The following is a 26473-nucleotide window of genomic DNA, read 5'->3' on the forward strand; positions in this document are numbered from 1 at the left end:
AAAAAAAAAAAAAAAAGAAGACGACAAGGGCAAAAGGACCTCCAGGGAGCATCAGAGTCAAGCTTTCTACTATCTGTGGTTGTGTGGTTTGGATTCACAGTGATTTCCTCCTCTAGGCCAGCTCCTTCATGTTACTATCTCTTATAGTTTTTTTTTTTTTTTTAAGATTTATTTATTCATACAGAACTGGGATACAACTCAGAGGTGCAGGGGTGATGAGCAGCTTCACCAGACAGAGTGGGGAGCAGAACAGGCAGATTGACGAAGTACACTGCTGAGGAAGCAGCAGGCAGGTCAGAAGAGGTCTGTCATGCCATGTGGATCACCTCCTGGGTGGGGATCTAACTTGCACTGAAGCGGCTGCGGCTAGTTTGCAGTGTTGCGTCCTAAGCTAGTGCACCACCAGGGAGGGCCTACTATCTCTTAACAGTTTTATGTCCATTTTCACTCTAGGCTATTTCTGAGCACTAGATGCAATACTGGGCATGAACTGCAGTTAATTTGTGGTCAAAGGCAGGGAGTTGTTCCATTTTCTAGTACAGTTCCTTATCCTGGGGTGTTTGTTCCTATTATTAACAGGTTCTTGAAATCTACTTTATGCCTATATGCATTTGTTGTTTTTAGTCTTTTGTGGGAGGTGGCAAGTACTTTGAATAACTCAGCCTAGGCTTCAAGTGGTAGCCTCCTCTATGAGAAGATATATGTGATGTGACCTCTTTACTCACATTAATTCAGGCTCTAGTTGTTCTATACTGAGAACCTCAGGCTCATGCCAGTAGTCCTTTGTAAGTACCCCTTCCCCTGAAACTGCCCAACATTGCACCCTCTATCCTGGGTGCACTCTGCATGCGCACCTACCCAGCGCAGTGCCACGTGTCTCCAATATGGGTGTATTCCCATGAGAGGACAAGCGAAGGTGGCTCAGTAAGCAGCCCCCCACCATCTGGTGTGTAGCACTACCCTGACATCATTCTAATGACAGGTCACGTTGAGGGTTTCCTCCCCTTTCTGAAATATGGCTCCTCCTAGTGTGCATGTTGGCTCCGTTCTGCTGCAGTCTAACTGACAGTATAGGGAGGAAGCCTGGCACCTTACTCCAACCATCTTGCCAGATTCCATCCCTTCACTTCCACTCTCTGTGCTCTAATACCCAGTGTGAGTCTCTCACACACAGCAGCAAATAGTTGACTCTTGTTTTTTAATCCATTCAGGTGGTGTATGTCTGTTTGCTTAGAGAATTTAGTCTATTTACACTTAAGATGTTTAGTTATTAGTGTATATTTCCATTGTGTTAATTATTTCTGGCCATTTTTGTACTTCCTCTCTTCCTTTCCACCTCCTTATTCCATTCCCTTGTAGTTTGAAAACTTTCCTTGGTGTTATTTGAAAATTTATTTATGCTTCCCTTTGTGTTTCTAGTGTATTTTTGTGTGTTTTGAGGTTCCACAAAATTTATGTATAATGTCTTTGTATATAAAATTCTGTTTTAAATTGATTAAGTTATTTTTGAGTTATTTTGACAGCTCATATTTTTACACTCCCCCTGCTTTGTTTTTAGTGTCATGTTCCCCTCAACTTTTGTGTATGTCTTAGCTGATTGCTTTAGGTTTAATTAATATTGCTCTTTTGTAATTTTTCATGTTATCTTAAATGTAATTAATCTACTACCTTTATTATATAATTTGTTCTATGATATTTTTACATTTCTATATCCTCTTGTTATATACTTCTTTAGTTTATAGAAGTTACTTTGATATTTCTTATAAAGCCATGACAATTAATTTCTTTATTTGTCTGGAAAGCTTTCATCTCACCTTCAGTTATGAACAATAAATTTACTGGGTAAATATTTGGATATATGCTTTTTTTCTTTCAACACTTGGAATAAATCGTCCCAGTCCCTGACAGTCTACAAAGCATTCTGAGAAATCTGATAGCCTTATGGGAGTTCCATTTTCTTCTGTTACTTTTAACATTTCTTCCTTATCATTAATTTTTCATATTTTAATTAAACTGTGTCTTGGTGTGGAGCTCTTTGGGTTTAATATGTTGGGTATTGTCTGTGCTTCCTGGACCTGGATGTGTGTTTCCTTCTCCAGGTTAGGGAAGTTTTCATTCATTGTTTCTTCATCTAAGTCTTTTGCCTCTTTACCTCTTTCACTTTTCCTTCTGGGTTGCCTATAACATGGTTGTTATTGTTGTGCTGTAGTTCCCACAAGGCAATTTCTGTGTTTTTAATTTTTAAAAAAATATAATAGCTTATTTTTACATCATTTTGTACATTTTTTAATCTCAATTGTAATCCCCGTGGGTTTCCCATCACTAAGTCGTTTTTAATTTTAATATACATATATATATATATATATATATATCCTATTTATCATCTCTCTGTTCTATTACTTTATCTTTCAGTCCACATGTCCATCCTTCAGCTTCATCTAGTCTGGATTTGAACCCCTCAATTTTCCTTTTCAGCTATTGGTTATTATGGCTCATTGTTGCTAGGAATGCACACTTCCTAGCTTTCAGGGTCTATCAACCAAGGGGCATCTTATATATGAACTTCCTGTGCCCCAAGATTTAGCTAGTGGGCAAATGTAGAAGAATGGGGTAACCTATAGCTACATTTTTTGCACCTTCTGTCTCATTGTTGAAATTCTGTTTGTATTCATCCTTTCTTTCCTGAGCTTAGTATGCATACTTATGACCATTATTTTTGAATTCTTTATCCAGTAAATGACTTATCCGTATTTTATTAAAGACTTTTTCTGAGGTTTTATTTACAGCATATTCCCATATTTATTAAGTAAATTTTTTGACTCTGTGTTTCGGTTTCTATGTATTAAATAGAATATCCCCCTCTCCTGGATGTGAGTGAGTAGCCTTGTGTAGGGATGAATCTGATCACTCAGCCTGGCCCTAGCTCTTAGTTGTTTCTCAAAACTTTATGATCGTCCAATTTATTTTATTTTTATGACTCCCAGTAACTGAGAGTATGGCAAGACCTATCAATATTTTAAATGGGATTATCTTGACACCTAGATTAAGGCTGATAGAAAACAGACCATTAAGTAGTAACTTTGTGAAGTATGCAATATTTTAATGGGACCACAAGCATGAGTCCCACTTGTCACCAACAAATGCTATCAACCTAGAGCTGTACCCTGGGTAATATTTACAAAAATCAGTGTGTCAAACAAGTATAGATACTCCTTTTTAGGAGATACCAGCAACCAGGGGTGAATCAGAAGGAGTATAGAAAGAATACATCCATAGTCTCTATTCCCAGAGAGCCCCCTCAATATGCTCCAGATGTGTGTTAAACCAAAAGCCTGCCATTCAGAACAAAACTCCAAAACAATAAAATAGGCTTCTTTCACAGAAAGAATATATATTTTTAGATAATACTCAGTGCTGCGTGGGGTGGGGGGAGGGGTGGTAGCCTGTCCCAAACTGTCTTTCAATTGTTATAGTTCTGTGAGACTTAGGAACTCAAGCCCCACTGTTCACAAGAAACAGGTAATCAAGGGTTATCTCCTGGGGATCAGTAGCAAAAACTGGGGCACCAGATACACTTAAAGGCTCCCTTCTGGGAGATAGTGGGGCTCTGGAGTGGGCAGAGGAATAGTATGGTGATGATGACTACCCACTGGGGTCTCTGGAAAGGATTACAGATGGTCGTTTGATGTGTGTTTAATTAGAGGCTTGCACCTCAGGCAGAAATTATGAAGATAAGCTAATAGGTTTCTTTCACAGAAAGATTGGGCTCCTCAGACTGTTGCCTCTTGTTGTGCCCTGGAGAGTGATAGCAGATTAAGTTTTTTTCTCTACTGATTGCAGTCTTGTGAGGCCTAAAAGCATAAGTCCTGTTGGTCACCAGATCCAAGAGATATAGAATGCCCTGGGGACAGCCACAAAAATCCTGGTGCCTGATAAGGATACAAACACCTTTCTGGGAGATATCTCCTGGAGTGAGGCAGAGGGAACAGAGTCTTCTAAGGAAAAGCTCATCATTTAGTTTCTTCTTATCCAGACTAATCAGTTTGAGAGAAGCATCTAAAAAGCTAGAAAATCTATGGCAGGGTTTCCTGACATCAACACTGTAGATATTTGAGGCCAGATAGTTCTTAGTGCTACTCTGTATGTTGTAGGAGGTTTAACAGAATTCCAGGCTTCTACGCACTAGAAACCTGCAGCACACGCCTACCTCTAAATTGTAACAATCAAAAATGTCTTTAGACATTGTCAAATCTCTCTTGTGGGGGCAAAATCAACCCCTGTTGAAAAAAATGATTCAGTGACATAGTAGCGTTATAGCTCTGGTGGAGAATTTGGGGTGCTGTGGTGGCAGGTGTGTGTGGTAGCATACATCCAAGGAGGTGTGATTCTATCCCTCTGAATCATACACAGAATTGTAAACAAATATTACCTCAATAAAATGGATTACAATAAAAAATATCATCTTAAAACAAACATGTTTTTCTCAGAATTATGCATGAATCAAGACTTCTGTTAGTGGCTGCATGACCTTGAGCAAATCACTTTTCTGAACCCAATTTCCTCATTGTTAAGTAAGGAAAATGAAATCTGGTTTACTATTGTTGTAAGGATTAAATGAGAGCATGTATATCAAACACTCCATACATAGTAGCAATTGCAATATGCTAATGTCATTAACCATTATTAACAAAGATTACAAGTTCTTTGGAAATGGTGAGGTTTTTTAAGCTTTGATTTTCTTCAGTTGTCTGTATTATCCTAAGAAAGTTAAACTTTTCCCAGTAGCTGGTAGGCCTCGCTAATTAAGAGCCATAGAATAGAAGAATCTTAAATCTTTTCCTCAAAGACTTCATAAGTAAATCTAGAAAGGAAGGATACTGAGCCCTATACTTTAGAATCCATCTACTCTATTTTGGGGTAAAAGTCTCTAAGATTTCTATCTTTGTGTAGGCACAAAGCTGCAATCCACCCTCCTTTTCTAGATGCCAATTTTCTAAGTATTAATGGAATAGGAAGACTCTTACCGTAGAATTACACCACAGACACCGGAAATCTTGAAGTCTTTGGTAACTACCACAGTTCTCATGACAGACTGCACATTGAGAACTGATAGATAAGTTTCCTTCTACCCACTGATGAGGCATAGTTTTCTGAAAGGTAAAAGAGACAAGAGGTAAAAGTTAGAGTGACAGGGGAAGGAAGGGCCTGCTGACATAACTTTCTTTACTACCCTATGGAGGACATTAGGTAACCCCAAGGACGTTCATGTTCCTGCCCTCCTCACTCCAATGCCAATGACCAGTGACAGGTGGGGGTGGGTGGGCTTTCATTCGTCTATAAATTGGCTGGATTGTGAGCTTGGGTTGCCTGGAAACAGTAAAGAAAAAGATTTTCTCCCCTGTATGTCCTGGGAAAGGGCAACAGTGAAAGGGTACTGCTGGCACTCACTATTTCATCTGCGGGCAGAAGGAGGTCATCGGTGAGAGACAAAGTATTCCACTTGCAATCTTTGCTAGCTCTCAAAGCACATAATCTGTGAGACTTCACTTTGCACACTGTGAAAAGAGGAAGAGATGGGTATAAATCTGGTAACAACAAAGATTCTAATCCCTTTCCCTAAACTGCTCTGAAAATTAGAATCGAGAGGCAAAGGCCTATTTCCTGTATGATCCAGTTCCTTTTTACTCTTTCTGCTCTCAAACTAGAGTGAAACTGATGCTAAGGGAGATGATTTCCATTTTTTCCAACCCTTGTTACTGACTGTATTGTCTAGTCCTCCCAGATGCAACCCTTCATTTTGATTCGTGAAAATTCTCCTTCATGCCCATGTTCTTCCATCTCCTCTCAGTCTGTTAAGTCAGGATTAACCTTGCTCTAGAGTTCAGTGACTTCCTGTGAGTCAGTGATACTAAAGCCACATGAGCTCTTTCAACTCTATCTCCACCCACGGAGCCACTTCCTAAGGGAACCAGAAAGATACCTTCACAGATGATAATATTTCTAGATAAGGCAGGAATGCTCTCCCGACAAATATTGCAGTGCTGCGTCCGCGGGCTGTGACTGGAGTACCAATAGTGCATTCCAACAAGGAAAGGGTTGTTTTCGGCTGCGGGTATCTTAATCAAAGAGAAGAGAAAATAGAGAATTAATCACAGAGCTTATTAGGGAAAAGCCAGAGAATCTTCTCCTGAGGCTGAAGTGGCCCGCTATATAGGTGTCAGAGCATGTGAACAGGAAGACTGGCAGTTGAAGCCTACATCTAACAAATCTTCTACTTGATTTTTCCCCAGTGCTTTTGCAAAGGAAAAAAATAAAGGCACTGGAATAAGAGCTGAAAGTAACGGAACAATGATCTTTGTATTGTCTGCTAAAACCACTACTTTGCTATAGTGTCTGCCCTGAAATATGTTCTTATCTTAACCCCCAGTACCTATGAATGTGATCTTATTTGGAAATACGGTCTTCAGAGGTATAATTAATTTAAATTTAGATACTGGATTAGAGGGGGTCCTTTTCCAATGACTGGAGTTTTTTTTTTTAAGATTTATTTATTTATTCATACAGAACTGGGGTACAGGCCAGAGATGCAGAGGGTGAGAGGATTTACCAGGGACAGAGTGGGGAGCAGAGCAGGCAGATTGACGAAGTACACTGCTGAGGGGAGCAGCGGGTGGGTCAGGAGAGGTCTGTCGCACCATGTGGTCACCTCCGGGGCAGGCGGGATCTAACTCATGTGGAAACGGCTTAACCTTCTTAGTGCAGTGCTTTAACCCGCTGCACCACCAGGGAGGGCCCAATGACTGGTGTTTTTACAAATACACACAGAAAGAACACTAGGATCGGGGTAAAAATACATTTTCAGTTTCAAAAGTGTTGGAGTCAGGGGTGTAGGTAACTGCAATGTAGGCGTGGAACTGGGGCCCTCCAAGGTTAGGGGTACCCAGAACAACTGTGGTACCTGAAACTGGGGTGTGGAGATATTCATTATAGTGGCATCTCTGGCATGGATGTGTGCTGAGCCATGAAACTGTGGTCCATGGTGTGCAAATGGCTGTGGGGGCAGGGTGTGCTGTGGCTCTGTCAGGAAGGTGCAGGATTGATGTAATGGCAGCAACTTTGGAAGTGGGATATGCAGTGGTACCTCCCCAGTGGGCACAGCGTTGGTAGCTTCCCCCAGGGAGTTATGTAATGGTTCTTTCTGGAGTAGGGTAACGATGCAGTGGCATAGACTCTGAGAAGCTCTGTCAGCTAGATTCAGCATCAGTGAAGACTGTAAGGAACCTATGTGTGAAAGTTGTATATGTCCACAGCACTGATAAGAGTTGCTAGAATCTTCCTGCTCTGCCTAACCCCATTGTGTGTGTGTGTGTGGGGGGGTAGGTTAGGCCCAGGGAATTTCTCTTGGTCCCAAGTTCTACCAGACTGGGGGGTTGTAGAGGGTACACGGGAGGCATAAGTTATCTGCTTACTACGCTTTTCTATGTAATGATTCTGTCTCAGTGTTCCATAGTTTCTGCAGTTTATTGTATTCTAGAGCTTGTTCACAGCTATTTTAGTGGGCATATAGTTGTTCAATGGTTATTTTTTTTTGTGGGGGGTGAGTTTAAAAATCCTAGCCTACCATCTTGCGGGTGTCACTATGAATAATTATTTTTTATACTACATCCTGAGAAACAGTTGTTTAAGTAGTTTGTAATGAATACTTTGAATGACAGTGAGCTTTCTAATTCAATATGTAGCTGATACCATTCCTGTAACTCAAGCTGAATATTAGCTTAATCTCTGCTAAACCAAAGATTAAGAAAAAAATTCTAAAATTTAGAGTTTTAGGAATATTGAATAGTCTTTTGCAAGAACTTAGTTCCCCATCTTTGGAAGCATTTAAATAAAGGCAATGTGGTTTGATCTAAAGATGCTTTATTCTAGAATTTTGATTCTAGATGACATTTAAGGTCCATTTCTGTTTCCATAGTCAATGGCTGCACATAAGAGGTAACCTTTTAACCTAGCCTTGTAGCAAAATTTCCTTATTTCCAGTTTTCTTGTTATTTTTTAGGTGCCCTAGGCTCACACCATTCACCTGCCTGTGACTCTTCTATCTCCTTTGCATTTTTCATATATTTGGATTCTCCACCACCTACAACTATCATTTGTTTTCCCTTTCTATCCTCATTTAGGGCTTAACTTTGTCTTGTCTGAGTTAATCTATGACCTCCTCTAAGATCTTCTGGCCCCCAGTTTTTTCCTTGTCTAATAGCCTTTATTTCTAAAGTATCCTTTAATCAACTTTTTTCATTTTCCAATTTATCTTTAAAGTGAACTTTGATTATATTGCAATTCTTCCACAATATATTAACATTGATGATCCTCCAAAATCAGGCCCAACCTATTTCTCCAGATATTTCTTAAATGCGTTTTCCCAAATCTTCTGGTTAAATGTGGTCTGCCTCTCAGTCCATTACAAAAAAATGTTCTATTTTTCTGTTATTCATATTTGCTTATACCAATTTCTCCAAACAGGAGTTCCCACTGCCCTAATCCCTTGCCATCAATAAAATCTTATTCATCTTTCAAGGTCAGTATCAAATTTCTCCTCTATTAACTCCTCCCAGAGGACAACAGTTCATATTTATCTCTTCTTCCCTTAAACTCCCATTCCACTTTACTGTCTATTTCATTCATCAAGCAATCAATCATGCATTACCCTGTAACATCATTGAAAACTGTTATTTATCTCAAGTACTGTCACTTAACTTTCTCTTTTATGTATAGCTTGTCTCCCTAACAACCTACAAAGTTCATTGAGGCCAGCTGTTCAACTTTCTTTGGAACAAAACGGGACACCTACTAGGAACTCGCTCTTTAATATGTACTGACTAGTTTCCAACAGCTTATCCAATTACTTTGTAATGACTTTACTAGACCACTAACACCAAGATTAGTCTCCCCTTACCCTAACTGTTAGGCAGTGGTGGTGACAGAGAATAGTGGAGCCTATTAGAGATAAGGTACACAAGAAAAGAAAAGAATATGTTTGACTTTAAGCCTCAAGCAAGATTACCAAGTTTTTTATGGTGAGAACTTTCTCTGTTTGCTAAAATGTTCCTTAATAGGTTTACTTAAATCTATTTACCTAGAGTAGCTCCACTCTTCCAATAGAGTAAACAGGTAGTTAACGCCTAGGTAATTCAATTGAGTCAGGAATAGCACATCAGTTCTTTGATTACTTTCTCTGGTAGTTTGGTATTCCTGGCCTGGTAGCTAAAATTCAAAATATCTTATGTGACATTTTATGAACAACTTAAACATTGATTTTTAAAAATTAGTATTTCATGGTGACATCAGCAAGATGATAGACTAAGAGGCAAACATACTCATTCCATTCCCCACTCCCAAAAACAGATAAACAACCACATGTCAACTAGATAGATTCTTATGAATTGGATCTTTAATAAGAAGTGTTCCAATTTGGATAGAGATAAGCTAAGGGAAGGACAGGAATTGGTCTGCAGGGGAAAGAATGGGAGAGAAGCAGCATGGAAATCCCATTTTGTGCGACCTCTAGTGCTCTGACCTATGGCCTTACTGGGGGAAGGAACAAAGGGATGTGCTTCTCCATCAGAAAAGGAAGAAGAAAATAAGAAAGGAGTGATGTGTGGAGTAATAAGTCAGATAAAGACCATCTTCAGATTCGAAGCAAAGAATCCCTTAATAAAGCATCTACAGTGTGAAAAGGCCTCAATGCTCAGTGGAGAGCTACCTAGTCAACTTATCATTTAATAGCCATGACCAGCAAAATCTATAGAGTAAATGGTCAAAAGCCTGAGAAGTCTTATGGGAATGAAGACAGATTTATTTTTCCTCAATAACATTGTTTGTCTTTCCCAACCCATTATTCCTAAGTCACCTTTACACTGTTCCACCCCCCAATGCCTATAACAATCCTCCACCCTTTGCTAGTTATTTAAGGTATCAGGATAGGACAGATTTATCTTCTCTTATCACCAAGGTCTTCATAGTAGAACTTTGCTTTGGGGTGACCATCTATCATTCTTTTCACCCTGGCTCCAAAGGTACCCTCAGATTAATTTACTTGCTCAGCAAACAACTATGGCACCTCAATTATGTGTGAGGCAGTGCTCTGAGTAAATAAATGACACAATCCTTCCTTATGCCCCACCTTGAAACCTACATAACGTCTAACTGTGGTACAGAGCTATAGAAGAGTAGGCTGAGGATGTGATCCTGAGTCTCAGTGGTGGTACACCTTGCTTCAGGTAGCAGTGACCAGGTGTTTGGTATTATCAAGGAGAAAAGAACCACTAAGAACTGAAGAGGACTGCTCCTTGTTCTTGCCTCTTCATTTCTTTTGTGGTGTACAATAAACGAGGCAGAATTGCACACAGCCTAAGTCCAAATCCTGACTTTGCTACTGAGTAGTTGTTTCAGTCTGATTCCTTCTCTATTAAAAATCTCAGTTTCCTTAACAGCTACTGGAGTGATTCAGCAGACCCACAGCGAGACTGTTAACTGCAACTTTTCTAAATGAGAACATCTAACTTAGTTGCTCACATATATTCTAGGCACCTCATCCACTGGGCACATTGTGACAGCTACATACCAATGTGGGTACATTTATATCAGAACCACATACTTACCAAATCTGCAGTTACTCCTACTTAGGAATATTTCTAAACAGGCTTCTGAATGGTACCCATCTAATTCCTGGCCAAAGTCTCTGCTTTCATCTTATTATTTCCCTCTTTGAATGGTAGCTTAACTAATACAATCACTTAGGCATTTACCCCTGAGAGCTATTTCCCTTACCTTACGGATTTCTCCCTGTTGGACGGTTTTTATGACATTAATCCATTCTTCCATATCTTTCCGGTTTGGTGCAGCCAGGGTAACTTTTCGTTGTGGTGTGATCACCTAAACAAAAAGTCACATTATTACATGAGCTCTACTGCACAACCTTGGCCACAAATAGAGCCTGTGAACCCTCTGAGGAACTAGACAGGTTTACCAAGAACACCCCAAGCCACTTCTTAAATATGAGACAGAAGTTCCAAACTCATCACAGTTCTCTAGATGACCACCCAAAATAATGGTAATGATAATAATGAAAATGATTTTTAAAATAAATATTATTTGTAAGTGCAGTGAGAAATTCTCTATCCACTGTTCCGTCGCACTTTATGTACATCACTTCAGTATTCATTACCACCTCATGAGATGGGGATTTTTCTCTCCCATTTCACAGGAAAAGCAAGTGAAAGGGAGTTAAATGACCTGCCTAGGGCCATTCAGTGGGGAAAAAAAATCCATGCCAGAATTAAAATCTAGATTCTTTGGTTCCAGAAGACATGCTTTTAAACACTAAGCCATGCACCTATCTTACTCAAGGGAGATTGCCTAAAAACCCGCTTTAGTTACTGCTGTCTGTCTATAGGAAAAGAGTAAAAGGGTGTTTCATCAGGGTGTACTACTTCCTGTTTGGAGGGAGTGAGACTGGAGTGAAGAAACCAAGAATCCAGCTTCTTTCTTTCTAACGGGCAGAGACAACCACAAGGGAATTTTAATGTCATTCCTTTGAATGCCACTTGATGCAAGAACCTGGACTGAAGTAATGAAAAAGCGATGCTGAAGGTCTAGCAGAGGCAGGCCACGGTGAGGACCTGGTCTTTCCCAACAGGGCAGGAGGCAGCAGAGATAGTGACAGCATTAGTCATTACTGCACTGGCCCTCTATGCCTTTGCATGAAGGCTGTCACCTTCACGCAAATCTTGGCGCTAGAGCTCACCACACCAATAAGCAATTTAATCCTCCTTTTGCATGTAACACAGCATGATTCTGTGATAAATAGGAATAGGAATGAGTGGGAATTGTGATGACAGCACTCCTTTGGTCCAAACCCCTTCTCATGTGGCACTAATGCATACTGCCTTTGTTCATCAGTGTTTTAATTAGGCCAACGGGCAACCTAACCCTGGAGATTTCTTTGGAGAATGGAGAACCAACATTAGCCTGTCTGCTCATCATCCAAAGGTTAAGCATTTTGGGATTGGATCAATAGAATTTTCGGCTTCACACTGGATCAGGGAGATATAATGAGAGAAATCCAGCTTTTAAGAAAATGGAATTTGGAACAGCAATGGTAGCAGGGTATTGGGCCTGTGGCTCTTTACTCTGCTAATTGCCACCCTTCACTTTCCTGAAGGGGAACTCCAGTCTCTATACCCCACCATGGAGACTGGGAGAACAGTTGGGGGAAGAAGTGGGTAGATTTCCTTGGTAAAAGTGCTTGCTAATTTTCAGTGAGCTTTCTGCTCTGGATTCACTTGAATGACCAAACCCTTATGGAATTTCAGCAGTGCCAAGCTCTTGAATACTTCCCTAGAAAAGTCTTTGAGGCACACTCATCAGTAATCTCAGCATAGGGAAGCTTTTCACTTTGAACTTTGGTTCTTATCTACCGCATCAAAGGGAGAATATCTTGCAGTTTAAATACCCTGATATTTTCTACTACATACTGCCAGTCTCTTGAATGATTCTCCCAATGATACTCCTCTAAATTACCTTCTCCAGGATTGATTTTCATATTTGTCACTACTCCCTCCATTGAAATCAGCTCAGTTGGCAATAGGGAGCAGGACCATTGCTTCCTTCCTACCCCCTCAGTGGCTGGTAGAAAGTGGTTTCAGGAGTAATCTTCAGCACTCATTTGTAGTGCCACTTTAAATGGATTTCCATACATACTTTGGGATCAAGTGAGACTGAGGAAATCTGACTCCAAGGTTGCAGTAAGTGCATATGGCCACCTCCCTTCCTAGCTAGCACCTACGCCTACCCCTCCCCATCAGTCACTCTCAATCTTACTTACACAAAAACCGTGGCAAAGGTTTCTGCAGCTGCTTTCTGCCAAAGCGACCTGAGACAGATCAACTGTTTCAAAGCGTGCAAACTGGAAAGACATAAGAGAGAGGGGGAAGAGGAACCATCTGATTAATGAGGTTAAGCGGTACTAAAGGGTAAACATACACACGTATGTGCACACACATGTACCCACACACATACACTCAGGCATTTTGGCAGCCATAAGCCAGCTATCTTTTTGACTGGAGTCCTGGAATTTATTCAGTATTATTGTTTTGTTGCTCTCTCATGTGACCAACAAAATTCAAACCAAATTAAACCAAATCACAACTCTTTGTAAAACTTTTTTTATGTGGGCTTGAAGGGAGGCTTAGGTAGTTCAAAATTATTCACAAATAAAAGTTTATAGTGAAGAAGATAATGTAATCTGGTCTAGCTAGGGGTGAAGTGGAGCAGATAGGTGTTACTAACACCCAGTCTATCAACAGCCTTTGACTTTGTTTCCCCATCTAGTTTGAGCCCCATGTCTCCCTAAACTCTATGTAACACCCAGCAGACGGGAATTAGCACTATGGACACCAACAGGGTGGCCTCACTGCTATGAAACTTGTGCAAGTCTTATAGGGTCTCAAGTTCAGAGGGGCCCTGCACTTGCCTTAAAGTTTTGCTAGTCCACTCTCAAAACTCTTAGTCACTTTATCTTTGAACACATGTTTTGTAAATGCAGTTAAGTGCGGTGATGGATCACACATATGATGGGAGGAGATATGCACAACGCTCATGTCCATGCAGTATCCTGTCTCTCTATGAATGCAAAATTCCTGACACTCATGAGAATGGAACTTCAGGGGACCCAGGATGTGTGGGAATTCAGGAGTAACAAAGCAAGCGCAAGGCCTGCGCTTCACAACTATGAGGGGCTCAGCAGGGGAACTAAGAGCCCTGAGAGACACACTTTCTTTTGGAGCCAGAACTGGCTTCAGACACAGAAAAAAGGAAATGGGATTCCAAGAAACACGAATAGCCATGAATCTCTACTATGTTCCTTCATACTCATGTGACTTCCCAGTATTAATCAATGACTTTATGCTGAAAATGATGACAATGAGGGAAAGAGAAAGATAGGGCAACCTGGCAGAATGTGTTACGTATCAGGGTAAAATGAGCTGAACCAATTTTGTGTATTGCAGTGAACATAATATATATGTATGTATGAGCTGCGAAATATGAATTCTATACTTTTGGTGGTTATTCAAATGCATTAAATGCTCTTCTATGTGCTTTCAAAACTGATATTGGATAATACACAGATGAATGGTAAAATCATTAATAGTTTAAAATTTTATTTTTTCTTTATTTGTAGGATTATATTAGACAGAAAATAACAGCTATATTGAAGCCATGACTTTATATTTTAGTATCTTTTATGACACTTTCCCCTGATTTCTGAATAAGGAGCCCTGCATTTTCATTTAAATTGGACCCTGCAAGTTACACAGTTGGTTCTGGGTAGAGAAGCTAATCAAGGTGTCTATAAAAGGGAAGTGAATCAAGGAAAGGGTGAGAAAAATGTCCCTGTTTTGACCATAAAAGACAAGTTAAAGGAAAAGTGGAAGGTTTCAACTTTCACCTTAATGTTTGCTAACTTTATTGGCCAATTTCCCCACATAAAGACTTCCTGGCACCCACCTACTACCCAGTAATTCACTTGACAAGATTCTCTCTCTCTCTCTTCCTCTGTTTATCTATTGATTGACATATATATTCTCTTACCGCAGGATGATGTGCAAAGCAAAGTCTTTGTCCTCGAACTAGAAAGTATCTAAGCTTCCACCTCTGGAAAGAGTTACAGTTCTTTAGCAAAGGTCCTTCCTTCAGTATTTTCTGAAAAACAAAAGCATAACCTTGAGCAATTAGATCAATTTGTAGGATCACATCAGTTTTCTCTCAGTTGATATGATCAGATATGTGGAAGGTGCTAGCTTTGTCACTGAGAAAGGGCCAGATCAGGGCAAGAACACAAGGAAGTTAGTTCAGTCAGAAAAGGCATGCTTTGCCCTTGGTTAGCACATTCAGTATATGCTCTAAGTTTCTTAGGCTACATCACTCAAGAACAGAGGACATTCCGTTGTGGTAAGGAGTGACATGAATACAGAAATATAAGAACAGCATTCCTAGGAAAATACGGGAAAAGACAGGAGAAGAGACTGAACTCAGTAAAATCAGATTTTCTGAAAGTCTCCAGATTATAGCTCTAGACAGAGACTTCCTTTAAATATTTTGGGAGTGTTCCCTTTAGAATATTAAGTTGGATTAGGTCCTTCCCCTGTCCACAGCCTCCAACTGCTTCCCAACACTTTTAGAACCAAATTCTGAGTGTTAACATGATATATGATCTGGTAAGAAAACAAAAGTGTATCAAAAATGAACTATCTTCTGATCCTTTTCTTTAGATATCTCACAGTCTGAATCCTGAGTCTGATTTTTCAGTTACTTGCTGAATAGATTGACTTGAACTAATCATAGCATCTACTTATTGTTGCCATTTAAGGAAATTATTAATTATATTTATAGTATACAAACCAACATGCAAGACCATTAGGAGAAATATTTATGCCCACCAAGATGAAACCAAACCCATTCTTCTTGATAGAATGCCAGTCAAGGGAGTGACTTGACCAAATCAAGACTTTACCATGAATTCCATCCACCATTTACATTAGAATTCACAGTTGGATGTGTTTGTGGAAGAAGTATGTTTTGCCTGTTTAGTGTTTTTCAGTTTTTAATTAATTAATAATAAATAAAAGGCAGATTTCATATAAATGTAAGTTTCCTGTTGGATTATTATTAAAATAAGAATACTGGTAACAGGGCCCTCCCTGGTAGAGCAGTGGGTTAAAGCATAGCACTAAGAAGCTTAAGCCGATTCTGCATGAGTTAGATCCCTGCCTGCCCTGGAGGAGATCCACATGGCACAGCAGACCTCTCCTGACCCGCCCGCTGCTCCCCTTAGCAGTGTACTTAGTCAATCTGCCTGTTCTGCTCCCCACTCTCTCTGTTCCTGGTGAATCCTCTCACCCTCCGCATCTCTGGCCTGTCCCCCAGTTCTGTATGAATAAATAAATAAATCTTTATAAAAAATTTTAAAAAAGAATACTGGTAACAGTGGACCTATATTCTGTCATGGTAACATGCTAGGATTTAGTAGCAGTTGCTCCCTTAAATGGGGTGCATGACTCCAGCATGAACAATTCAGTTTGAACAATTCTTTGCCTCTCTCATTCCCTCCAACATATACACACCTTTGTTCAGTTCTCCAGCCAATGGACAGAACCTCTCTATGTCAATTGAAAAGTCAGCTCAAGAGCAATCACAGTTGGTCTGAGCCCTCAATAAATTATGGAAATTTCAGGGCTGTTCTACCACCTTTGAGATGCTTGTGAATGAATGAAGAGTCAAGACAAAGAGAATAAGATCTCATGGAAAGGGGAAAAGTGAGATATAACCTTTAAATAGTGAGAAATTATATTTAAAAAGTTGAAATTGAGTCATCAGTGAGAAAACACCTATTGTCTAAACATTATATTTGCATCACTCCTTTCCTTTTTCGGATCAGGTGACCTATGGTTTACACTCTCAATGATGGAATTTAGTTTTCCCTTTTTTAACCCTCTCACCAGTATGCCATATATTCTTATACTAAGTCTTCATCATACCCAGGCAGCCATCTTTACCCCTTTCTGCCAAAGACTTAAGTTTAAAATTTTAAGTGTTCCAACTTGTATAACTGAAGCCATACCCATATTTTTACTCTTTCCCCAAACTAGTCTACCTGCTTCTTCAATTTTTCTCAATTGCTTCTTCAGTTTTCTTATTTTGTCATATCTGGTGTCACTTGTAATAACTGCTTTTGCAGGTTTTAGTTGGATATTTTCCCCTTCCCTCCAATTTCAGTTTAAAGCCTCTCTTAAATTAACTGCTTTCTTCTTCCATACCCAGCTCTTGCCTCCTCTTGTCCCACTGGGGATAGGACAATGGGGTAAGGTGATAATGGAAATGAGGAGGGCAATTTGTTCCTCCAGAAGTTTCCAAGAACCCTGGCCCTCTGGTTCTTCCATAAAAGTTCCAGACCCAGATTATTTAAATAATTACTGAATAAGTAGAATACACTCTCTACTCACAAACTACTTTATTCCATCAGTCCTTATGGATTACTCTTTAATCCCCTTTAATGGTATATCAGAAACATTCTCATTTTCCCCCTTACTTGTGCCTTGCTAACTAATGTATCTGTTATCCATCTAAGGAGACAGAAAATTCTTTTATTCATTCATTCATCAATCTATTCACCATTCGGAGGACATCAGCGACAAATTGTCAGAATTTCAGTTTTCATCCCATGCATATACCATTTGTTACAGTCAAGAAAAGAAAAGAGATTTGATGGTACATTCATCACTGGGAGTACTTCATTCCTATTTTTTGAGAGCCCACTATGGACTCCACCTTCCTCTAGATTTTTTTTTTCTCTCTCATTTTTTTGACATTTAAAAAAAATTGCAGGCAATCCCCTGTCTCAAAGATATGGGAGATAGGAGCAGAGAACGAGGAATACAATTCATGTAGACAAACACCAAGTTCTGTGAACTCAGAGAATTATTTAAAAGAACCTTGTGATCATTGTGTTCATTGCTCTCCATGTTCACTTTCTTGTTCAAATGGGAGTTTCATCTATTCATCCAGATGCCCTGGCATCAGGTACGCCAGTTAATCCCAATTATCTCCTCCCTATCCTGTGATATTAAACTGGTCACTATGAATGTACAAACTTTAAGTAAAAGACTGTCTACTCAATGCCCATGGAAGACTGATTTGTAACAAAAGAGTCCACAATGGGAAGCAGACAGCCATGTCTAGCTGATACTAAATTCTTGGTGACTGTTATGACTGAATGCTGACAGGCTTTACCAGCTTATCCCATTTTTCAAGACAACTTAGCACTCCAGGCTAAAATATTTGTGAAGTTTTGCAATTCTGAAACTTTAGCTACTATTTGATTAAACAAAAAACTTGTGAAAGCCAAAGAAAACTATACAGGCTAGTGTTGGTTCCCAGGCAGTCACTTTACAATTTTTAAACCAGAGCTACAGTCACTTTCTCCAGAAGACTTAAGTGAGCAATACTTGGGTTTTTAGCATCAGAGAAGGTCGCAATGTTTGAATTCAGAGTTTGTGTGTAAGGAACATATGGATGAGATATGTGTATTACCAAGTTGGGAGCTGACAAATGTTGATGTGAATTATATATAGTCGGGAGAAGGGTTAGAAAGTAAGTGATAGTTTCTTAAATTCTAAACACATCATCAATATCAACAACTCTGAACTTCTACAAATATCCAAACATGGGATATGAAAGGCAAAGTTCCTGTAGTTTCTTTCTTTTTAAAGTTGGTCCCTCTTTGGGAGAAACTTACCTGTTGTTTACTTAAAAATCAGGTAGGCAGCCCTGGAAGCTAGTTTGAACAAGTAGAAGCTAAAAATCACCCAATAGGTTACCTCAAGTCAATAAAATATACGAATGCAAACAAACCTTTATCTGCTTGGGGTCACTATACTTAGCAAGAATGTGAGGGGGGGGGGAGAAACAGCCAGAACAAACACACACACACACACACACAACACACACATCCTGCAAAGGGAGGTACTGGGGGTGGGCTGCTGCTGGTATCATAAGAGGATTTTTCCTGGCCTCTCTCGGATAATGTCTCACTGCCCCCTGCCACAGCCATGCGAGTGTTAGTTTCAATTTCCAGATAGTAAGTCTGTGGTTTAGGAATTTTCTATTGCTTTGCTCAAGGACGGCAATTACAAAATGCTGGTGGGCTTTATGCTCTTTCTACTACTCTCAAGAACCTGGGAGTGCCTAGTTAATTAGCATGCATACCACAGTGTGAACAACCCCCACCCCAAACATTGTCCTGAAAGATAAGACCATAGATAGCTAAGAATGAAAGGTGTTCTGAGAAGGACTGTGATACTCTGCACTAACACTGTTAATGAGCCTCCCTCCATGGTAGTTGAGAGGAGAGTTCCCCCACACCTCCTTTTTTTTTTTTTCTCAAAGTAACACTCCCAGATTGACCAGAAGGGTAAAGAGAATTCTCATACAGTATGCTACAACTGATGAAGTGTTGCTGAATCCTCCCAGCAGTGCTCTGTGGTAAGTAGTAAAGAACATCTAACTCAATTCTGCTTGTGAAAGACACTCGAAACTTTAAATGTCTTGCCTACCTTTTTTTTTTTTTTTCTAAGACATTTGACATTTTTCCTTTCAAATAAGATCATCGGTGTTAGTTTTGAATTTTTGAGATTTTGCAGCATCTTGGGCTGAAATATCTGTCAGAACAACACATCTTTACTGTTACTGGAAAGGCACTAAAGAATTGTATTGGGTGGTTGGCTACCTTTACAGGCACACAGATATTTCATTAATTGAGGCAAGCCTATAATCCCTTGATCCAAACTGTCACATTCCTGTGCACTGTTTGTGATGATACAGATAAGAATTTAGGGTCATAAGACCCTCTTATATACTGCAATGCAACATGACTCACCTGATGCTTCTTAAACCAGAAGAGGCCTGCTAGTCCTTGCTGCCATTCTAGCTGACGTCAAAACCCAAATAACACTGCAGTCTCTGCTCTTAATCTCTCACGGGTGGCTCTTTTGTACTGGGAGTGAGTGTGGTGCCGAGTTCAGTCACCCCAGAGATCAGCTTGCTTCATTCAAAACCAAGATTGTAAAACTTAGCAAGGCATAGATAATTCAGGTCCCAAGAACAACATTCACACAAGTTGTCTTTGCCTAGATATCAGTCTTTGCAGAGAAAGCTTTGAAAAGTTCTGCTTCAGTTTCTTTTTGGATCCTTTCTGATAAGACAATCCCCAATTTCATTATTCCTAGAGGTGATGTCTCTCCCTGGTGCTCTTCAACTCAACATGTATAGATTAATTGCCATCAGTGAGGGAAAGCATTTCCCTTGCTTCAAATTTATAAAATATCTTCTATAAAACATCTCAATGGAGCCTGTAAAGCAGTTCAATTTCCTATATATAATTAACACCTGCCTGCTGCTTAATTGGGGGGCACCCACAGCTGCTGCCGTGACCTTTTCCCGTACTCTTCCAAAAATCCCCAAAGCTTCTGCTTTCCGCAGAAAATCTCAGTAGGTTATTAATGGATGAGGCTTTGGGGGATGCTTTTACCCTTTTCTAGCAAAGGGAGTCCCCATTACACAACTAAATTGAATTCCACCACCACCCAGTCAAAAAGTAGGCAAGCATCATAATATACACCACTACCTGTTATTAGCTGGTTGTTCTTCTCTTTGAATTTCTCATGCCGTTCTGAGGAGGGAGGCTGGACTAAGTTGGGGGATGAGCAGGTTATCACTCCTCAATGAGATCCGGATTACCCCAAAGAGTGCATCTGGAGAAGCCAGATGTCTGTGACTCCTTCAGTCTTCAAAGCTGGAACATCTATTCTTTGCTTTGGGGGCGGGGGTAATGGAAAGAAAGCCATCTTCTAACAGAGGCCTGCCAAAGTTGATTCAGAGCAACAATGTTTGATTTGGTTAAAATGCAACTCCGGGTGCTTTAGGCTTTAAGAAAGGCCAGGTTCGCTGCTTCACTGAAAGCTTTACATCCCCCAGGGTCCTGTTGACCTCGCAGGAGTCAGACAGACTGGCTCCAGCATTTACTAGCTGTGTGACCTTGGGCAAATCACTTAACCTCTCTGAGCCTCATTTTCTTGTCTGTTACAAGAGGAGCCCTGGCAGAGTGCATGCCTGTCATTCTGAGAGTGTGGCTCGAGCCACAGCCCCACTCATTCCACTACAGTGCTTTCCTCCTTGGCATTAGGAGCACAACTGGCTAGGGGCTGTGGCAGAAGGATGCCAAATAGAGTGTCCGATTGCCCCAGCCTTCCCTGGATGTTCAGTGCTAAAATGGACAGAATCCCTAGCAAACTGAGGCCTGTTGTTAACCTTAGCACTGAGAAGTCAAGTCTGAAATGCCCAGGTCTGCAAAGATTATTGTTATAAACCCTCCCACTGCTTCCTGTGCCAAGGAAAAGGTATAGAAGAAAATTCTGTTCTCTAATAGTGAAATAAAAGAAAGTTGAGAATGATGCTACATTAATTTTTTTTCTGAATAGGCTAAAACTTCAACCAGTTCCGTGCATAATAGTCAAATGATATTTTATACACATGCACAAAGGTACATTCTTTCTCTCTTCATGGAAATCATTGTGTTCTGCACACAATGTTTTGCTTTCTGCTATCTATATTTGCTATATATCATGGAGCTCTTTCCATACTAGTACACACTGAGCTGCCGCAATTCTTTTTACAATTGAATAGTGTTCCCGTATTGGGAAGTAATGTGATTTATTTAAACAGTCTCCCACTGACAGACAGTAGTTCAAAATCTTATTCTATTACAAACAATACTGCAATTGCGCTCTGTGCATACATGTCATTTTGCACTGGTGTGAGCACACTGATAAGATAAATATCAAGGGCTGGTAACTGAGACTAACCCACTGGACATAAAGCCTAAAATCATGTCTTTTTAAAAAATTTCTCAGTTTTCTCTCCCTCTCCTTTTTTGTTACTGCAGTTTCCTAGGAAGGGTAAGGACCACTAATTGCTGGGTGGGGGATGGGTGAGCAATTTGGACCTAGGCTGACAAAGTGCAGAGAGCAGTAAACTGGCTTTTGGTTAATTGCCCCTGGGACTAGCAGCAGACAGGAAGGTGGAAGAGCTTGACTGAGTCCTCCCAGACCTACATACTGGTTTGAATGCTGGTTTTGCTACAATGAAATGTGTAACCTTGAACAAGCCATTTCACCACTATGAGGGACCACCAAAAGCTTGTGGCAGAAGGGAAAGATCTGAGCACTGGCCTATGCAGTTCAAAGTCTATGCTCTTGCCACAAAACTGCTTTTTAACTTTCAGAGCTAAACTTCATCTTAGCAATGATTAATCTCCTGTTAGAGATGAAAATGAGCCCTCAAGAGGGGCTCTGCCTACCCAAGTTAAACAGCAAATCAGTGACAGAACCAGGACTGGATTTCAGTGCTGTGGGGAATCTTCACCAACCTCAGTGTAAGAGAAGGTGCCTTTATCATCACAGTCATCAGGTTTGTTCTCATTGCCAGTGCTTCCTGGAACTATGAGCATAGTTCTGGGGTCCCCAGTGGAGTATCATGGACAGGAACCTGAGACCAGCGGAAAGATGGCTTGGTGTCAAGGCTGGGATCAAGAAGTAGGGTGGGGTCAGAAATTTGGATGCTTGAGAGAGTTAATTAATGGGGAGGCTTCCTGCTCAAAGCTGCCTTACTGCTTCAAATGCAGGGGAGACTCAGGTGTCAGCAATGGGAAAGAGGACTGCTTTTGGATTGGGAGAACCGAAACCTTGAAAGCAGGAAATCCAGGGAAAGGACAGGTGTAAGTAGGTTAGCGAAAGCGCCTTATTGCTGCACGAGCACTTGCTGCCCAGAAAGACTTCCGAGGTTACATAAAACCCTAACAGAAAGATCCCAAGAAAGATCCCGAGGAACTTTGGATGTTAGTCTTCCAATTAGCCAACATCACAGAGATCAAGACACCAATTATCTTTTGTTTTTTTTTTGGGGGGGGGTAATTCAGAATATTATTATTTATTTATTTTTTTATTGAAATAATATTGTTTTACATTATTGTTTTGTAGGGCTACGGGACACAGGAATGTGGGAGTGTAGGTTTCCTAAAAATTAGTGTTTTTGTGTTCTTTGGGTAGATATCTAGGGGTGGGATTGATGGGTTGTATGGTTGATCCATTTTTAATTTTGGGGGAAACCCCCATGCTGTTTTCCACAGGGTGGAAGCAGTCTCACATTACACTGAGATTTCCACCAATAGTGTAAAGGGTTCCCTTGAAACAGGAGTTTCCTACTGCGTTAGGCCATCTGAGCAACCAGATCACTTGTTAATGTCCTTTGATCCAAAGGGAAAAATTAACACTAGTGACTGAAGACAATTCGCATCCCTTCAAAAGCAAACATTTTGCTAGAACTATTAGAACCTGTTTAAAAAGCACGAATATAATTTTAAGACCCTCTGAACAGGTGTGCATAACCTTTTAAGATGAAACTACACAATGCATTTTGCCTTTTTAATGTCCATACCTTGGGTAACTTTTATAGTTTTAAAATACTGTGGTCTAGTAAAGGTGATCCTTGGTTATAAATATTATGCCTTTATTTTTGGCTGGAAGAATTATTTTTAGCTTAGATATAATAATTTTTATAGTCATAACAGATGGAAATGGATTCAAATAAGCGTCAAGTGCTATGCACTGAAACTTTGTTTTGAATGTTGTACATTTTAAATGTAGTACACAGTACATTGGCAATATGCATATTAATCAAAAATTTTAATTTACTCAGGTTTTCACCCTGTACTGGCCTGGTATGTCTTTATAAGGAGCAAATTTTTGTGCATTGTTACAGTTTCAGGTTATTTGTAATTGATGTTTGCAAAACTCAAATACAGCTATACTGTTTATGGACCAAATAAATGACATCTGCATATTTGTTTGAAAAATAAAGTGTTTATCAAGATGTAAGTGCCACTGTGTTATTTGAAAAAAATATTTACATCGTTTTTTTTGACACCTTCCCTTTATGTTTTGTTTAGATTCCATTCCTATGTTGATTTTAAAGCTTATACTGAGATTTGTGTTTGATGGATTATATCTGGATCATGTTAGCTGGATCTCAAACTCATTCTGATTAGGCCATATTTTTATTCTCCTCCTCCTTCATATTGTAGAATTTTGCTGTCGCTTCATATTGTAGAATTTTTCTGTCTGTTGCCTCTAGATTTGTTTTGTCGTTTTATAGTAGCCCCTTTAGTACTTCTTTCAAGTGTGGCTCAAAGTTGTAATCTTTGAATTTTTGTTTTTCAGTGGAGATCCATACCCTTCTTCTGTCTGGAATGGCAGTCTGGCAGGATAGAGTTTTCTAAATTGAAAATCTATTTCTTTGAGTGCTCTAAATATCTCTTGCCATTTCTTCTTGCCTGCAAGACTTCTAATAAGTCCATGAACACTCTGATCTGTGTTCCCTTATATGTTACTTTTCTTTCTCTCAAAGATTTTAGGGTTCTTTCCTTGTATTGGATTTTTAAAAAAGATTTATTTACTTAAGCATACAGAATTGTGGTACAGGCCAGAGGTGCAGGGGCAGTGAGAGGCTTCACCAGAGACTGAGTGGGGAGCAGAACAGGCCAACTGATGAAGTACACTGCAGAGGGGAGCAGCAAGTGGGTCAGGCACATGCTGCGCCATGTGGTCACCTCCAGGGCAGGGATTGAACTCATGCAGAAGTGGCTTTAGATTCTTAGTGCAGAGCTTTAACCTGCTGCACCACCAGGGAGGATTTTAACAGTTACTGGATTATAACAGTTTTAGTATACATCTTGGAGTGTTTTTCTGTTATTATTTTGGTTGGAACTCTTCAGATCTCTTGGATCAGGATGTCTGTTTCATTTCCTGGATTGAGGTGGTTCTCAGCAATTATTTAAATAAATGTTCTATGGCTATTCTTCTTCTGGGACTCCCATAATATGGTTCTTTTTCTCTTTAAGTCATTGTTTTGATTTTTTCCCTCCTTATTATTCTGCTTGTGTTCTCTCTGCCAGTGCACATTCACGTTTACTGTTTTGCCCCATACTTGCATTTGTCTGCAGTTGTGAGACCCTCTATCATGTTTTTTATTTGTTATGGTATTTTTTAGATTTAATAATTCTATATGTAACAGGCTCATTTTTATATAGTGTTCTTATTTTCAATCATTCATTGTTTTTCTTAACTTGGCAAACATGGTCATAACTCTTACCTGGAACTCCTCATCAGGCATGTAACCTTATCAGGCATATTTCAGAACCTGCTAGATTTTGAATTCTCAGGTTTTTGGTTTATTGTTCCAGTAAATATGCGATGTTGTGCTATTTCTTCATTTTTAGTTTTTATGGATTGTAATAGGCAGCTTCCTTTCCTTGTTTTGATGAGGTGGTTTTATACCTCACCTGCAAGTAGTTCAGTATAATCCTCGGGTTTTCTACCCAGGAACTTTAGGTGTCTATTGTTTCATGGGCCAATACCTCTGCAACTGTTCAGATGACCAGTACACTGATGCCAGTAAAGGGTAATAGGCAGGGACTGGAACAGCAGGGCACAAAAATGTTGTTTCCAGTAAGCACCAAGAGTTCAAGCTTCCCACAATAGTGCAGGGACCCAGGTTGGGTAGTGAGTTTCCAAAATGACTGGCCAAATGCTCCATCAAGATGTCATGAACAGTTTCGTGTCAGCCTCAGTCTTCAAAGCTGTGGTTGAGCAAAGATGTAGTGTTGGGTAGGGATTATAATTGAGACAGGGTCACAAGCCAGGAACGTTTCCCTTTGTCTCCCAAGTATGAAATCTTACACTAGGGCATTTGTTCCTGTCATAGGTCCAGACACTTCAAACTCTGGTGAAAAACAAAATTAGGTTATTTCAATATTGGGCATGGGTGTGGGTGAGGTAGGTATTTTCAGTAGCACAATAAAGACTACAAATAATAATCTCTTCTGTACTGAGGCACAGATGATCTGACAGGATTGTTTTCCCTGCCCAATTGGTCTTCAATTATTTTTGTTTGGGGACCACAGGCTCAAGTTGGTACTCTGTGCTTCTCCAGTATTACACTCTGCCATGTATACCAATTCTGTGCATCTTTCTTAAGTATAGTTCCCAGTTTTTAAAGTTCCCCATGTGGGTATGTGCCCTTGAGGTAACAACAGCAGAAAGTTTCCATAAGGTTCCATACCAGCAGCAGCTCCTGACACTGCCTTGGATCACTTCAAAAGAGTTTAATTACAGTTTTCCCTACCCTCTTCCACTATGCCATCACTCTTAGTATATGCGATATTCTTTTGTTCACCTGTCAAGGGTCATTGTCTTGTTTTAGCTGTTATTTGGTTATAATATATGTGGAGAAGTTGAACCTAATATTTTCACCTCTGCTGTCATGCTGCTTGACTCCCCACATGCCTTCTTTACTGTAACCACCAACTATGGAACCAATGGCTACTGTTCCACTATGGTGATGGCCTCATAGAAGCAACTAGTACAGCAGTTTCTCCTCTAAGTTTCTCTTCAACTATCCTCATCCAAAGGAAGAGGATTGGTTTTAGCTGACAAATGCCTACTATTTGCCCTTACTTTATATGCATTATCTTATTTAATGTTCACAGAAGTAGTCCGTCCTCTGGGGGTGGTGGAGAAGCTGAGCCTCAGAGAGGTTAAGTGACTATTATTAGCAGGACTGGTTGTGTCTGAATCTATTGCCTGTCCCAAGTACCTATATGATGAGGGTCATCATGATCTGGCTTGGTTCTCAGATACAACCTGAGGACCACTTCAGTCTATTTTTCTTCTGCTTGGGTCCACTATATTACCAGGCAGAAAAAGCCATGGATCTGCAGATTTCCCACTGTTTAGCTAAAGAAGAC

At 40.0% G+C, this 26473-nt stretch overlaps 1 protein-coding gene across 1 annotated transcript in view; it reads right to left on the bottom strand.

Annotated features, from left to right (window-relative positions):
* DGKK (diacylglycerol kinase, kappa) overlaps window positions 1-26473 on the bottom strand; it is a 142041-nt gene that overhangs the window by 77795 nt on the left and 37773 nt on the right. The window contains exons 4-9 of the mRNA XM_004690045.2: window positions 14650-14760; window positions 12884-12964; window positions 10828-10932; window positions 5981-6116; window positions 5449-5555; window positions 5025-5150 (exon numbers count right to left, since the gene is read on the bottom strand). Coding sequence (XP_004690102.1) covers window positions 5025-5150; window positions 5449-5555; window positions 5981-6116; window positions 10828-10932; window positions 12884-12964; window positions 14650-14760 — 666 coding nt within the window. The remainder of the gene's footprint in view (window positions 1-5024; window positions 5151-5448; window positions 5556-5980; window positions 6117-10827; window positions 10933-12883; window positions 12965-14649; window positions 14761-26473) is intronic.

The sequence above is a fragment of the Condylura cristata genome, unplaced genomic scaffold, assembly GCF_000260355.1.
Source record: "Condylura cristata isolate star-nosed mole 26May11 unplaced genomic scaffold, ConCri1.0 scaffold00027, whole genome shotgun sequence".
Classification (NCBI taxonomy): Eukaryota; Metazoa; Chordata; class Mammalia; order Eulipotyphla; family Talpidae; genus Condylura; species Condylura cristata.